Source organism: Colletotrichum gloeosporioides, assembly GCF_011800055.1.
Source record: "Colletotrichum gloeosporioides strain Lc1 chromosome Unknown consensus_110, whole genome shotgun sequence".
Lineage (NCBI taxonomy): Eukaryota > Fungi > Ascomycota > Sordariomycetes > Glomerellales > Glomerellaceae > Colletotrichum > Colletotrichum gloeosporioides.
This window is the reverse complement of record NW_025544755.1, coordinates 115333-130590: the sequence shown is the minus strand read 5'-3', so window position 1 is coordinate 130590 and position 15258 is coordinate 115333. Positions and strand designations below refer to the sequence as shown.

Genomic DNA, 15258 nt, shown 5'->3' with positions numbered 1-15258 from the left:
GGCAAGCAATGATGGATGCATGGGCAATGAGAATCCAGTTGCTTGGTAATGCCTCACGTCAACGCCGCGGCCCCGGCGCACCCAGCACCCGTGGCCGTGGGCCTTCCAAGCATCCATAGCATTTGCCTCCATCTCAAAAGCCCCTCTTAGTTCCGTCCATGCTGGCTGTTCAAGCTTCCACTCTTAAGCACGTCTACACCCCTTCTCCCTAAGCAGCAAACCAGATCACCCTTCTGCTTCTTCTTTCCAAACTGCTCATCGCAACTGATTCATTGCAATAATCACAATGGCGTCTAACCCCCCCGGACAGTGCTGCACAGTCGGCGTCAAGCATGAGTACGTAACAGACATTTATCAATGCCCCCGCCAGTTGACCCCTCCCCCACTTCGCAAAGCTTGATTCCCTGAATTGCGCACCCAAGCTCCTGTATCCCGCCAAGGATCGCAATCCAACCATCATCAGCATCTTGGGCCCGATGTCGCTGACAACATATCACCATGTAAAGGGGCACCCCTCAGGGCAAGAAGGTCTCCGTCGGCGGCAAGTATGAGGGCTACCTCGCCGAGGCTCCCGCCGACAAGGCTCACAAGAACACCGGCATCCTCTTCGTTGCCGACGTCTTTGGCATCTGGCAAAACAGCCAGCTCCTCGCCGACCAGTTCGCCGCCAACGGCTACACCACCCTGATTGTCGATCTCTTCGATGGCGACCAATTGTCTCTTCCCATGCCCGCTGGCTTCGACATCATGAAGTGGTTCAAGGAGGGCAGCGACGGCAAGCACCCTCACAACAAGGAGGACGTCGACCCCATCATCGTCGACTCCATCAAGTACCTCCAGCAGGAGCACAACATCACCAACCTCGGTGCCGTTGGCTACTGCTTCGGCGCAAAGGTATGTCCAACCACACCAGGGTGCAACAGCCGAGAGCGGCCTAGCTAACGTCTTCCTGCACAGTACGTCGTTCGCCACTACAAGGACGGCATCAAGGTCGGCTTCGTCGCCCACCCCAGCTTCGTCGATGAGGACGAGCTAGCCGCCATCAACGGCCCCCTCTCCATCGCCGCCGCCGAGACCGACAGCATCTTCCCTACCCCTCTGCGCCACAAGTCCGAGGAGATCCTGCAGAAGACTGGCCTTCCCTACCAGATCAACCTGTACTCCGGCGTCGAGCACGGTTTCGCCGTCCGCTGCGATGTCAGCCAGAAGGTTCAGAAGTACGCCAAGGAGCAGGCCTTCTACCAGGCCATTGCCTGGTTCGACGAGCACCTTTTGTGACTCAATGGAGGAGCGCGAGGAGGCACCAAGTTGTGAATAATACCGGGCTGGAATGCCGGCAACGAATGAATATACCAAGCCATGAACCACCACCACCACGCAGCTCTTGCTGATGAAACTATCAAAATGAGCATTTCTGTCAGTGACTCTGTTTTGCCCAGTCGTTCTTGATAAAATCAGCACATCTTTCTGCAACCATGTAGACTGGTGCCGTGGTGTGGGCACTGGTGACCATCGGGAACACGCTTGCGTCTGCAATCCTCAGATTCTTGAACCCGTGAACCTTCAAATCCTGGCCAACCACAGCGCCATCCTTCTCTAAACCCATATGGCAGGTTGAGGTCGGGTGGTAAAAGTTGAGCAGCCGCTCTCTGAGAAACCTGTCCATCTCCTTGTCCGACACGTCCTTCCAACTGCCCTCCATGCCTCCTCGTTTGACCCCAGGAGCGATATGCCAGGCGGAGTTGAAGGGATACTTGGATTTTCGGAATGTTTCGACATAGCTCATCGCAAAACGGGCTGCCTTTCGCGCAACGGCCCAGTCGCGCGGATCTGTGAGAAACTGGGAGTAAAACTTGGGAAAGGCCAGGGGATCCGATGACGCCAGCTCAACCCTACCCCTTGAGAATGGCTGGACAAGGCAGGTCTGGAAGCCGCAGTACCCCTTTCCTCTCTCATAGTCGAACGCCGCGTTGATGAATAGCAGCTCCACATCGGGGGCATTCTCTGGAAGATGCGGATCCCTCCGGCGCTGCTCATCGGAGGCATCCTTGGGTGGCTTCAGTGTCATGGTCTTCTCGTCGATATTCTCGCTGGAAATGAAGGCGCACAGTCGAGCACCTGAACGAGAGAAAATGCCCGTCTTCGTGAAGATGAAGAGAAGAAGGTGCCAGATGGCTATGAGAGGGTTGAGTAGGCGGATATAAGAATCGGCGAGGCGGACTTGAAAGGCGATACTGAAGGCGATGTGGTCGTTGAGGTTTGCTCCGACCCCGGGCATGCTACGCACCAAAGGAATCTTGTGTTGTTCAAGCTGTTCCTTTGGGCCAATTCCACTGCGAGGTCTCAGCTGGAGCAAACTTCATAGTTCCAATAGGGGTTTTACGTACCTTAGCATGAGAAACTGGGGGCTGAATAGGGCACCGCAGCTGACAATGACCTCCCTATTTGCACGGACAAGACATTCTTTCGCAGCCTTTTGGTCAAGGCGATCCAAGACGTATAAACCGGTTGCTTCTGTCCCGTCTTGGCTGAACTGGAGTCTCGTGGCCACGGCGCCGCTGCAAATGGTGAGGGTTTCCTGGCGCTCCAGCACAAGCGACTTGGGCAGATAGCCCACCTGGGCGGAGTTGCGATGTCCAGTCTTGGTGATCATGTGCTCGATCTCAAATAAGGCTTCTGGCGGGGCATTCGGGTTGTTAATGTCGTTTCGCACGGGCAAATTCATGTCCTTTGCTGCTTCCTCGATACTGTTTGGCCATCAGTATTAAGCAACATGAGCTATGTAACACTTCTTACTACTTATCGACGGAGTTCAACGATGGATCTTGTCTGATATGGATTGGTCCTTGAGGTCGTTTGTCAGTTTTATCAACAGTGATCAACACAAGGTAATCGATTACCATCATGACCACGATAGGGCGCCTTGGGCTGGGAGGATGCGTTCTCGAGCTTCTTGAAGTAGGGCTCACACTTCTCGAAACTCCATTGGTCGTTGCCGAGAGCTGCCCAGTGGTTGTAGTTGGCGGGAGGTCCGCGCGTGTACTGCAGCCCGTTGTGTATGGATGCCCCGCCGAGCGCCTGCGATGCGAAGTATCTGACCGGAACGCCGTTCCATTGTTCGTCGGGCTCTGAAGGGATGGTGTCAATGTCGGATCCGTGATTTTCTCTTGCGTTGCCAACAATGGGCATGCTGTTCAACCAGTCGTCCTTGACTTTGCCTTTGGATATGACGAGGACGCTGACATTGGGGTCTTCGCTGAGTCGAGAAGCGATCGCGCATGCTGCTGTTCCGCCTTTTGGCCGGTTAGACCTCGAGATGCTAGCCAGAAATGGGGACATTCTTTCACTTACCTCCGACTATGATGTAGTCGTAGCTCTTGCCAGCCACGTCAGCGACTCTACGCTCTGGGTATCGACTTATGAAGGGCCAAAACATTGCGGTTCAGTCTGGCCAGAGAAAACACGTGTTTCTCGCTACACAATTCTCGCAACTGGAGGAGATTGCTGGGAATGGCCATGGCTTTATTCTTTGTCTCAGCGGGATTCGGCGTGCTGACGAGCATACTGAGGGGTTGCAGAGAGGATCCTGACGCCAGCGTGAAGCTAAAACAAGCGCTTATGTATTCAAAGCTATTCTTACCGGTTCCTCGATAATGAGACATTTCTATCGGAACTTTCGGGTTGCTCGGTCTCGCATGGGACTTTGGTGGTAATGTGCTATGGGTCCAAAGAAGAGATGTTCAACATTGCGATTGCCAACGTGATTCGTCGGACTGTCTGCTTGGTATGAGGGATGCGTTGAGTGCCTATGATCATGTTGGTCAGTCTAGCATTGACTTCACGCGAAGAAGGATATTCTATATGATTTAGAACATCAGTACTCCCATTTGTGAGGGCACGCTCGATGGCTTCTAGTCACATAGTCTACATGCAAGACATGTCGTCGCTGATGAGTGGAGTGGAAGATTGAGTGGATGAGACTCATCACCATTGAAACCTCTTGGCTGGATCCAATCCAATGACGCTGGTTCCCCCTACAGCTGTGGCATCTTTGGCCTGTGCTGCCGGGTACGCTTAGCGAGGTGGACACTACAGGCACTGGAAAACGGACCGCTAAGACGCTATCAACGATCTGAGGGGAAGCTTGACAGTTGCGTGCTCGAGCAAGTAAGCATCCAGGCAGGAAACGGAGCAGCCCCTGCCCGCAATGCACTGCCATCCCGCCTTCAACTGTTCCCGCTCGCTATATTTTGCACCGACCTTTGTTTGGTTCGAACGGCGGGCCGCTCCTAGTCCTGGGGCACACGCGGGTCGGGTTTGGCTTTTTGGGACGGTTTAAGCAGCAGTTATGAGTGAGGCACTGCCACTATCAGACGTCAACACAACTCCATTCTCCCCTCGTCCACGTCAACGTACATACATGCAGCAACTGCATTGCATCGCCAACGCCGGCTAACATTGCCATTGTTGTTGTTTGCCGTTGTCGTAAGTCATGGCGGAGCCCGCGAATCCCGCTGCCTGCTGTTGTTCCACAAACCCACCCAGCAGCACTGCAAAATAGTGCCTGCCATATGAGCCACGAGCTAGCGACTGATAGGGCTATTGGGCAAGACAAGGGGGCCATGCTGCGGCCAGGGGGCCACGGTTCTTTGCTGATGGATGGACGGGGCCTCTCCATTTGAGAGAAACAAGATGGCTGGGCAAACGGTTCGTGTCTGCCTGCTGGCCGTTGGCAGCATGCGCGCACCACTGTACGGGACGGAACAGGGCAGTCTCTCGCAGCCTTCGACCAACGTTCCATTCGCCAGGCGATTCGATGCCGGCGGCAGAGACACAAGTCAGCCCATCCGCCGTCCAGCCGTCTACGGATACCCGTCCGTCCAACAGCTCCCCCAGCTGCAAGACCCTTCTCAACGCAGGCGGCTGTGCCGCCATCGCGCGCTAGCTCGTCGTGCAGCCTCGTCTGCCCTGCCCTGCGCTGCTCCTTGCCAGCTTCGACACACCCGACACCCCAGGTCTCCTCCTGGGCTACTCGAGCTGAACAAATCTGACGCATCTGCCAGGAGGCTCGGCTCCCTCACGACTCCTCTGTCCATGGCTTCTTCAACTACATCCCCCTACGACCCCAATTCCTCGAGCGAGTCGAACACTACGAATCTACCGAGCCGATTGTGATACGCAAGTTCAGAGCCTGATTGTGAACGTCGGTAGGGAGAGGCACAACAGCGTACATCTGCTTACGGCCTCGCCTACACGCCCACCATGACGACGGGCATGAACGATTCGCAGTTCAGGGAAACCCTGGACCTGATCAACAATAACATCAACGACGACGACAACGAGTTGTGGGTGGCCATTGCCGCTCTTGTCATCTCTCTTATTGCTTTACTTGCTTCATTATTACAGGTTGCTCAGCAATACTACGCCTCTGCGGCCGGATACTCAAGTTGCGACGACAAAGCGATAGGGCTGTGGGAACAAGGAAGGAAAAGAGTACTCAAGCCTTACGAGTTCCGATTTGAGGTCCAATTTGAGGCGCCCGTCATCTTTCTTTGCCGCCCCGGCAACGAGAACGGCCCTGTCAAAAAACAGCCGATTTTGTTCATCGATGGGTCTCAAAAGAGCCTCGAGGAGACATGGACATCGCTAGGAGCAGCCCAGCCTAGCACCGAGAAGGAAATCAAACGTGCGGTACACACGGCCGATAACGAGCTGGCCTCTTGGGTTACTCTCCTCTCAGCATTGCAAAGAATGGAGCACGAGTCTAGAGAATGGCAGAAGAAGAAGTACGACAATGAGACAAAACAGCAGCCGCCACCGAAAGCCGACGCTCCTATCAATGCGCCTGAGAATATCGACGGAATACTCGACTCGGTAACTGCTAGTTACAGTTTGACTGTAGCACTACAGAAGAAGCTCAAGAGCTGGGACACGATGCCATCCAGCATCAAGAAGCCTTATGCTACTACAACCTGGTGCCACATCGTAGAGATGATTGCGTTGCTTGGTATTTACTGGGTTGAATTCGACCGGACGAATGACAGGTACCGAGCTGAAGGTAACGGGTACACGGTCACTGGTTCCAAGGTCAGCGAGCTGGGCATCATGTTCACCTTCCAGGTACATGGACGCAACCGCTTCGAATCCAATCGCGTGATTCCTGTCGACGAGGTCAAGGAGCTTTGCTTCGGCTTTGTTCCAACGATTTACAAGTCAAAATCAGACGATCGACGTCTCAATCTACCCATTGGGGAATCCCGGGACTTGTCTAACTTGAACTTTGCGACCATGGACGAGATCGCAGAAACTCTGGTGTTGATCGGCTGCAACACGAACACAGTCAGATACTTCTCTGACAACAAGACGACAACAAAGCTTGGTCATCTTTTCCCAGGTAATTAACAGTGTGAGCAACACAACGCAGAGTTCTCGACGCTGACGTTGTACAGTTGCATTCGAGATTGTTGGCATGCTTGGACAAACTCTTCATATTGACAGAAGTGTGTTCCGTTTGCTTCCGAATCCAACTCTTTTCAAGTGGGATACGAAGAACTTTGATCTGCCAAGGCTGCTCGATGCATATGCCTACCAGCTTAAGAAGCTCTACGGCGGAAGGAAGAACCCTAGCGATGAGGCGAGGCAAATCTGGAGGCATATCAAGACTTTGCAAAAGGAAATCAAGCCAGCGCCGGTGAATCGACGCGCCGAACTGAGCCTGCCGCTCATGAGTGCCCTGCATGCTGCACTCGACGACACTGACGATATCCTGACATTCAGGAGGAAAGAGACCCGCCCAACGATGCACAGGGAATACACAACCAAGTCCAAGCTCATGCGATCCATCTCGGATAAGCCTGGAAACGTGCTGGGAGACCATACAGAATCGGCCTACGAGGTGGAACGACGTGAAATGGTCCGGTATGTGCTTCGCAGCCACATCCAGGAGGTTCTTTCTGGCTTCAACCCCCAACCTGGCAAACGCACTCAAGACGCCTCGGGCTATCCTGCAACCACGACCACAAAAACCAAGTCACGCTTTGAGGCCATTGACGCGGCTCCTCCGGAGCTCAAGCAAGCCAAGCTCATGGAGGTGTACTTCAAAACGGTGCGGCAAAAGGTTATAGACGAGTCGCAAAAGTCGACGGACCGGCGAGCGGAGGAGACCAAACCCAAGGCAGCGCCGGCGCCGGCAGGCTATGGTCTCAAGCGTGCGACCACGGCGCGTACCACGCGAACAGTCGCAACAATCGAGTCCTCAGACGAAGAGTCGGAGGAGGAGATTGCGTTTGAACACCTGCCCGAGATCGAAGATGACAAGGAAGAGATTGACTTGCTGGATGAGGACACGTCCCATGAGACCACCCATGAGGACATCTGGTGCACGCTCGTGTTCCGGATGATTTGCTGGCTCATGCTTCACGACTTTCACAAGAACGATGTCCAACTGCCCAAGAGCGAGCTCTTTGGCAGTAGGTTGCCGGTATACATTGGTTGATTGGCCGTCGGACGGGGCAATGAGAGCAGTGATGAACATCTGCCTCGTGTCTCGTTCTAGCCAAGAGCCCTTTGGATTTAGGGGAGTGTGTAGGAAAGATGGCGATTCCTTTTTCTATTCGCATGGCAGCGCGTTTGGGGACTCACAGGGCCATGATGATCATTTGGCTATGAAAAAGCGCACGATAGATTTCAATTCAATGCATGAATGATGATTGCTCACGAATGCTTCAACCGACCTAATGCATGCGGAGTGATGCTGCGAACCCAGATTGCACTTAATTATTGGAACATGCCAGAACGACCTTCTAGACTTTTGGACATGACACACTCACTACCCTTGGTGTGCAGGTTGCTAGAATGCAATCGGAAGCCAGGCAGAGGTGGTGAGGCAACCCGGAGTGCCGGAGAGGTCTGGAAACGGAAACGGAAGACGGATATGCGGGGCCCGTCACTGGCTCGTCACCGAGGCACCAGAGCGGACCAGAGAGCAGGGGCAGTGCCTACGGTGGTTGCTGCGCTGTTTCATTCCCTGTCCTTTGGCGTGCCTCCGGTGCTGGTGAGCGGCGCGCGGAATGGCGCCGCTAGGCTGGATCGGGGGGCGGGCAGCCAGGCCAGGCAGACGGCGGCAAACAGGGCAACAGAGAGAGGGACGGACAGGGGGTTAAGAATACCGGGGACACCGGGGGGGGGCACCGGGGGAGGGCAGCATAGGATGGCAGGCTTAGCGGGTGGTGGCCGGACGAGACGAGAGGGAGCCCAGGGCACACAATGCCGGCTTTCGTCAGGCAAGATGAGCGTGGCTGAAGGACTTGCTTACGAATGGACAGGTAGCTTTGATGATGAGAAAGGGGGCTTTTTGCTGCAAACAGGCAGTTTTTGGTGGTAACTGGTAGAAGAAGGGGGCAATATGCATCTGACGTTGGACCGGCGGAGCGTGTGCGATTCGTATCGGGGCCTGGGTGCTGACACGGGGTTGAGGTGCAGCGCCTTGACAATGATGGGCGTTCAATGTCACGCCATGGAACTCTTCTCCAACGATCACCAAGTCGCTGTTGGTACCCAGGTGGTTGCTGATCACCTTTTGGAGTTTTTGGAGGAGGTAAGGTTCGTGTTGGTTCGGCAAGGGACGACGAATGCAGGCAGTGGTGCCGATAGTTTGATGCATGCCGCAACCCTGAGGTTTTGGCGGGCAGGGAGCTATTTAATGTGATGTCGTCTTATGGCGCGCATCTGTGCGAATTCAGGCTTTCTCGGTGCCTCGCCTCGAAGGGCACGGAACAAGTGCAGATGCAATGAGGTGAGGTAAGCAAGTATTACGAGAGCGACATCGTCATGGTCATTTTTTGGTTGTAAGGTTCCTGGCGTTTGTGGCGTCCTATTTTTTGTTTTGTAGGGGCTGGCGTGCAACGATGTCTTGCGAGGCGGTCAGGATGACGAGGGGGAGAAGAGTTACAGAAGACAAGAGACGTAGGGTAAGGGAATTAGTCGAATAGGGGACGCCTGGCAGATGCATATTTGGACGTGTACGATGCCGGGTGAGGGAGGTAAGGGGAGGGAATGCATTTCATGAAACCCGGACAGGAGCAGACAAGACACGGGAGAGACGCGGTTGTGGATTTTTAGGTAGACGCGATGCCCCTTGGCACGAGGCCAGAGACAGATCGGTCGGGTGGCCGGCTGGTTGAGCGTGTCTGGCGGGAGGAGAATAATTCTTCTCAAAAGTGAGGATGGCGCCAGCCACAAGCCCACGGGGGCGTGTCAAGCAAAGCGTGTCGAGGGTGCCTGGCGCCTGTTATCTACGCGAGAAGTGAGGTGAAGACGAGTGGTGAACGATGAATCGGGAGTAGGAGGGGAGCGGGCCGAGGGGCTGGGTTGGTTTTGCCATGGTTTGTAGTGGACTAGTATCGTGGACCATCTCCATGGACCAAGGATCATGATGAAAGTGGTGACCAGCCACGGGGATGAGTTCGCAAGAACAAGGGGGACAATTGGGGTCGACCCCTGGGCTCAGAAGAATCCATGTGGAATGGAGCTGACGATGGGTTCGTGTCTCTGGGTTGTCGAGAAGAAGTGAAGAAGAGGTTAGACAATAGGGGAGAGGGCCCGGCGTCTGGAGAATTCCACAGTTCGCTGAATCCGTGACAAAGAAGGTCAAAGGAGTCGGGGATTGGGGGAAAAGAACAAGCCACGGCGACAGACGAGGACTGAAGAGAGGTGACTCGAGATGGGGATTGGACGGCGGAGGAGAAAGGCGAAAGACACAGACTCAAAGGGCAAACCCAGCCTAGCCTGGCCAGCGCAGAGAGGAGGCTTGGAGCCTTGGACAGGCCACCCGCGTTCCAGATCCAGGAGACCACGCGAGCAGCCTGTTGTTTCGGAGAGAGGTATCGTCTGGTGATGATTTGGTGTGAGGAGTACATGTGAGGCTATCATGAGTCAGCCCCACTAGCGAGGGTTCGGGGTAAATCAGCCAATGAGGAGACACTTCCAGAGTGAACCGTGAGGAAAGAGGGGCAGAAGAAAAAGGGCGACGAACACCTGCTGCAACCTGGGTATGGAAGGGACGTCGAAGCACAGACAGACACTACGCGGTTGGGTCGGGTGCCTGCCCTGCTGTGCCTGCTCTCCCCACTGCCCTGGGACACTGGACTGGCAGGCACGGGAGAATAGAGACTAGAATGAGTAGCGGCGTTGCTGAACTCGACGACCAACATGCTAATAACACTAACCCAGTGATGGGACGGCCGGCCCTCAGCAACAAGCAACAAGCAACAATCTCATTATTGTTGTTACTTATTCCGTTTATTTTTGTCCGGGCGGGTTGCCTTTGCAGCGTCAGTGGCCCAGTGATTCAGCGATTCAGTGATTCAGTGATTCAGTCCCTGGTGTCTCTGTTTAGTGCATCCAGCCCGAGCACCGTCACAACCATTCCGCATTTCTCTGCCGTCGCATTGCTGCTGTCCGCTGTCCATTGCCCACTGCACGCAAACCGCTGCTGACATCAAAAACGACATCGGAAAAGGCAGAGGGGGCGCCTAAACGGGAAACAGAGCACAGAAGACAGAGAGACAAACGCCTGCGTTAAACAGCTGTACGCACTCTAACCCGACATTCCTCCGTCCCCGGCATTTTACAATTTCCAACCTAGGTAGGTAGGTAGGTAGGTAGGTAGGTGACGTGCCTGGATTGATATCGTGTCTTTTGGCTTAACTGCCCGCTGGACCCCTTCTGTCTCTCCTGGAGGCTTGCTTGCCGTCTCACCTCTCACCGCGTTATTCACCGACGCCTCTCTCCTTCCATCCTTTCTCTCCGCCTTACTCGCCGTCGACCCAGTGAGGTGCATTCGTTCCCCGTGCCCTGTTTTCCTGTCCTGTCTTCGACCTAGGACCCTCACCTGTCACGGCACTTCATCTCTTCCATTATAAAATACTCGTTTCGTTGCGGTGTACAGGCTGGTGCAGTGCAGTGCAATACCTACCTTACTTGGGTGCCATTCGTCGTCGCTGCACGCACTCTGGCCTCCCCCGTCTGGACCTGCCCCCGGGACCTGGACCTGGACCAGGCCCATCAGCTGCCCTGCCCGGCTGCTTCTTGCCTCGCGCTGTACCCCCTTCCACCATTAGGAGGGTCAAAAAAAAAAGAGAAGAAAACTCCTTCACCAGTACCGGGTACATCTCCATCAAACCAAAGAAACGCGGAAGGCACCGTACTGTCTACCTTCCCGTCCTCGTAACCGCACCCGTGGTGCCGCTGCCTTGCACCGTACCTAATCCCGCGCCCGCCACTCTTCAAATCCAACCTGGAACCCTCACCAAACCACTTCCACCGCCGCACCGCCTGCTGCTGCCACATCCATCCACCACTTTGTCCCGCGGCTGCCCTGAACCCGATCCTCTTTTGTCCCTCTCCCACTCCTCCTCCTCTCCGCCGCCTCCCCTCTCGCGAACCTCTTCGACATCGCCTCCATTCTTCCTATCCCCGCCCTCCAAACTCTCTGCCACAACCCTTTCGTCCGCTCAAACGCCTTGCAACTCTCTCATCGCCCGACATGACGCCCTCGCCGGGTCCTCAGTCAAACGCCGTAGAGGTCCGCCGGCCTCGCTCCAGTCAGACCGTCTCCTTCTCCGTCGACGAGAAGAACAACTCGGCACACGGCCAGGACTCGACCAGCCTGCAGTACCAAGTCTCCGAGTGCATCGAGACCACGACAACCACCACTACCACCACCACAAAGCGCACTTTCCCTCCCGTCTATCTGCGCGACGTTCGCCCCCTCCACGAACTCGACTCCAAGGAGTACCCTCTCGCCTCAAAGCCTCTGCCTCCCGAACTCGCAAACTTCTCCTTCAGCGTCACCGGCTCCTCTGCCGATGCCATGGCTGATGACCTCTTCGTCCCCAAGAAGGTACCCGCCTCCCTCGAGTCTTCCCCTCCTTGTCCTCCAGCGAATGCTGACATGCTGTCTGTTTTGCAGCGCAAGACCCCCCTCGCAGCCGACAGGCAACCCGCAGGTCTGCTCAAAGAAGACGAGTCCAGCCAAGACTCCCCGAGACGCACATCAAAGTCCCCCTCAGACCCCTTTCAGAGAAGGTCACGTCGCTCGGCTGCTCGTGATCCCTCACCTTCATCTCAGAACGCGTCTCCCAGTCTCCCATCTAGGCCCTCTAGAAACCCCCGATCAGTCGGCCTTTCTTTCACCGAGGATGCCTCACAAAGACTTCGACGCCACCTCTCGAGAGGCAAGCAGACCGGCTGCCTGGCTACCCCCGACACTTCTGAGCTAGCTGGCTCTTCTTCCGACCGCGTCCCTCGACCTCGACTTCAGATCGCACGCACAAGCCATACCCCCGAGTCCGGCCCCAGCAGTCAAGCAAACATGCACGACGCACCAAGCCCCATCGGCAGCGATGCCCTCACCGTCTTCAGCAGCAACGTAGCCACTCCCCCCATCACCGATGCTGACGCCGAGCCCTTTGTCGATGCCGACGAGTCTCTGCAACAGGCTATCCGTGCCGTTGGCCACCGGCCCTCGATCGATGCCGTCGCTGCCCAGGACGCGAGCCTCCCTAGTCCGAGACTTTCCCCCACACTCGCGGCCGCCCAACTGGGTTCCAGAGATTCCGAAGACGACGACGAGGACTCGACCCAGAGCACCGCTCTAACCAGGAGAAATCACAGCTTCCGTAACCAGCAGTGGCTTCACGACTCCCAGGTCGGGGAGGAGGGCGGCTACTCCTCTGATCTGTCCATGGTAGCCGCTGATGACAGCACGTCCCAACTCGATAACCTTGATGCCCACACCGCTATGCTCGACGCACGCACCATGATGGAGAGGTTCGACGCGATGCCCAGCGAGATGAAGAGTTTCATAATGTACAACTTCCTTCGCCGCTGCCCTAGGAAGACGTTGCGACTCGTAGCCGATGTCGTCACCCCGGCGCTGAAATGCGATTTCTTGAAGCAACTTCCCCTTGAGTTGAGCTTTCACGTGCTTTCCTTCCTCGACCATCGCGACCTCTGCAGAGCCGCTCAGGTGTCCAAGCACTGGCGGAACATCGTCGACACGAACGAGACTGGTTGGAAAGAGCTATTTGATCGAGACGGATTCACGCTCCCTCCTGGCGAGCTTGACAAGGCTATTGTTCAGGGTTGGGGTTGGCAGGATCCTGTCGGCGTTATGGGTGCTGAAGTTGACCTCAGCCGGACCAGCCGGTTGAACTCGGCAGACAACGAGTTGACCAAGGCTGTTGTGAAGCCAGATCCCACGGTCAAGCTCCGCAGTTCCAAGCGCAAGCGGGGCATGAACATTCCGGGCGCAGATCGATCAAAGAGGAGGGTTAGTGGCCAGGAGTCTGCCCGCAACGAGGCACTGCAGTTGGAAGTCAAGCAGCACAAATCCGAGGGACCTCTGTCGGCAGCAAACGCCGCTGCCGCTGCGGTGCCCAATCCTCAGCTGGGCATGCCAAGCTTGCAGAAGCTTCACCTGTTCAAGAGTCTCTACCGCCGCCACTACATGATCCGCCAAAGCTGGACCAGCGGCAAGGTCAAGCCTGGCCACGTCGCTTTTGCCGCCCACCCTCGTCACGTCATCACCTGCTTGCAGTTTGATGAAGACAAGATCATCACTGGTAGCGACGACACGCTTATCCACGTCTACGATACCAAGACCGGCAAGTTGCGGAAGAAGCTCGAGGGCCACGAGGGTGGCGTTTGGGCACTACAGTACGAGGGCAACATGCTTGTGTCTGGATCCACTGATCGGTCTGTACGCGTTTGGGATATTGAAAAGGGTCTTTGCACCCAGGTCTTTTACGGACATACCAGCACGGTGCGCTGTCTGCAGATCCTCATGCCTACCGAGACCGGCAAAACCCACGATGGCAAGGCTATCATGGCGCCTCAGAAGCCTCTGATCATCACCGGATCTCGTGACAGCCAGCTCCGCGTCTGGCGCTTGCCTGAAGTCGGGTCGCGTAGGTACATTCAGACCGGTCCCCCAGCTAATGACGCCGACTGCCCGTACTTCATTCGGACTCTGTCTGGTCACACCCACTCGGTCCGCGCGATTTCCGCCCACGGCGATACTCTTGTCAGTGGAAGCTATGACAGCACCGTTAGAGTCTGGCGCATCAGCACTGGCGAGTCGCTTCATGTACTCCACGGCCACTCTCAGAAGGTCTACAGTGTCGTGCTGGACCATGAGCGCAACCGCTGCATTTCTGGCTCGATGGACTCGCTGGTCAAGATTTGGGACTTGAACACCGGCGCCTGTCTTCACACTCTCGAGGGGCATAGTCTGCTTGTTGGTTTGCTAGACTTGCGCGATGAGAGACTGGTTTCAGCTGCTGCTGACAGCACACTGCGCATCTGGGATCCGGAGAACGGCAAGTGCAAGAACGTGTTGACGGCTCACACGGGCGCTATCACCTGCTTCCAACATGACGGCCGCAAAGTCATCTCCGGCAGCGAGAAGACGGTCAAGATGTGGGACATTCGCACCGGCGAGTGCGTGCAAGACCTGTTGACAGATCTTAGCGGAGTCTGGCAGGTCAAATTCGACGAGAGACGTTGTGTGGCTGCCGTTCAGCGTGACAGTCTTACATATGTCGAGGTAAGCTCACCCTCGCCCCCCGACCCATGAATGGCTTTACTAACTTAACATGTTCAGATCCTCGACTTTGGTGCTGTCCGCGATGGCAAGCCGCCTGAAGAGCTCGGCGAGCGTAAGCTTCTTAACGAGCCTGAGGTGCGCGCGCTTCTGGCCGAAGATTTGTAACGAGCAATGAGGGAACGTCTACGAAAACGGCAAACAAGGAGTTCTTCACGAATCAGCATATCACGAACGAGAAAACCACAGCATTACTCAAGGACAAAACCACACGAAGGCATAATGACATTGGTAGGAAGGGTATTTGGATGGAAATCAATCATCAGCGGGTTCGCGGCGTTTTTATCATATTGACGGTCTCGGATGGGAAACGAAAAAAAAAGTGGGCGTTACCTCATTTCGCGCAGAGCGCATATACCACGTCTTTGTATGGCTTAATGTAAATATTGGGCGACAGGCAGTTGGGCGGCGGGATAGGCTCATGGTCTGCATTTTATTCCTGGACAAAACAGGGCAGGGAGGTTGTTTGTCTCTTACACGGAGTAGTATGTAGAGACTGGTCATCGCACATACAGTTTTTCTTTTGCGTCGAGTTAATATGAATACCTGAAATACACGTTGCCATGTTTAGATGTGAGAACTTGATGCTTGTG

At 55.4% G+C, this 15258-nt stretch overlaps 4 protein-coding genes across 4 annotated transcripts; 3 read left to right on the top strand and 1 right to left on the bottom strand.

Annotated features, from left to right (window-relative positions):
• Positions 1 to 286: 286 nt before the first annotated feature.
• GCG54_00011689 (Hydrolase tropI) lies at positions 287 to 1278 on the top strand (the record flags this gene model as incomplete). Its single annotated transcript, XM_045411586.1, has 3 exons — positions 287 to 336; positions 507 to 894; positions 958 to 1278. The coding sequence occupies 3 exons, from the start codon at positions 287 to 289 to the stop codon at positions 1276 to 1278; spliced, it is 759 nt and encodes a 252-aa protein (XP_045256823.1).
• A 139-nt stretch (positions 1279 to 1417) lies between these two features.
• Positions 1418 to 3436, bottom strand: GCG54_00011688 (Oxygen-dependent choline dehydrogenase; the record flags this gene model as incomplete). Its single annotated transcript, XM_045411585.1, has 5 exons — positions 1418 to 2333; positions 2388 to 2747; positions 2797 to 2845; positions 2901 to 3293; positions 3352 to 3436. The coding sequence occupies 5 exons, from the start codon at positions 3434 to 3436 to the stop codon at positions 1418 to 1420; spliced, it is 1803 nt and encodes a 600-aa protein (XP_045256822.1).
• A 1826-nt stretch (positions 3437 to 5262) lies between these two features.
• Positions 5263 to 7495, top strand: GCG54_00011687 (uncharacterized protein; the record flags this gene model as incomplete). Its single annotated transcript, XM_045411584.1, has 2 exons — positions 5263 to 6394; positions 6450 to 7495. 2 exons carry the CDS (start codon positions 5263 to 5265, stop codon positions 7493 to 7495), a joined length of 2178 nt encoding a protein of 725 aa, XP_045256821.1.
• A 4050-nt stretch (positions 7496 to 11545) lies between these two features.
• GCG54_00011686 (Cell division control protein 4) lies at positions 11546 to 14773 on the top strand (the record flags this gene model as incomplete). Its single annotated transcript, XM_045411583.1, has 2 exons — positions 11546 to 14608; positions 14666 to 14773. The coding sequence occupies 2 exons, from the start codon at positions 11546 to 11548 to the stop codon at positions 14771 to 14773; spliced, it is 3171 nt and encodes a 1056-aa protein (XP_045256820.1).
• Positions 14774 to 15258: the final 485 nt, after the last annotated feature.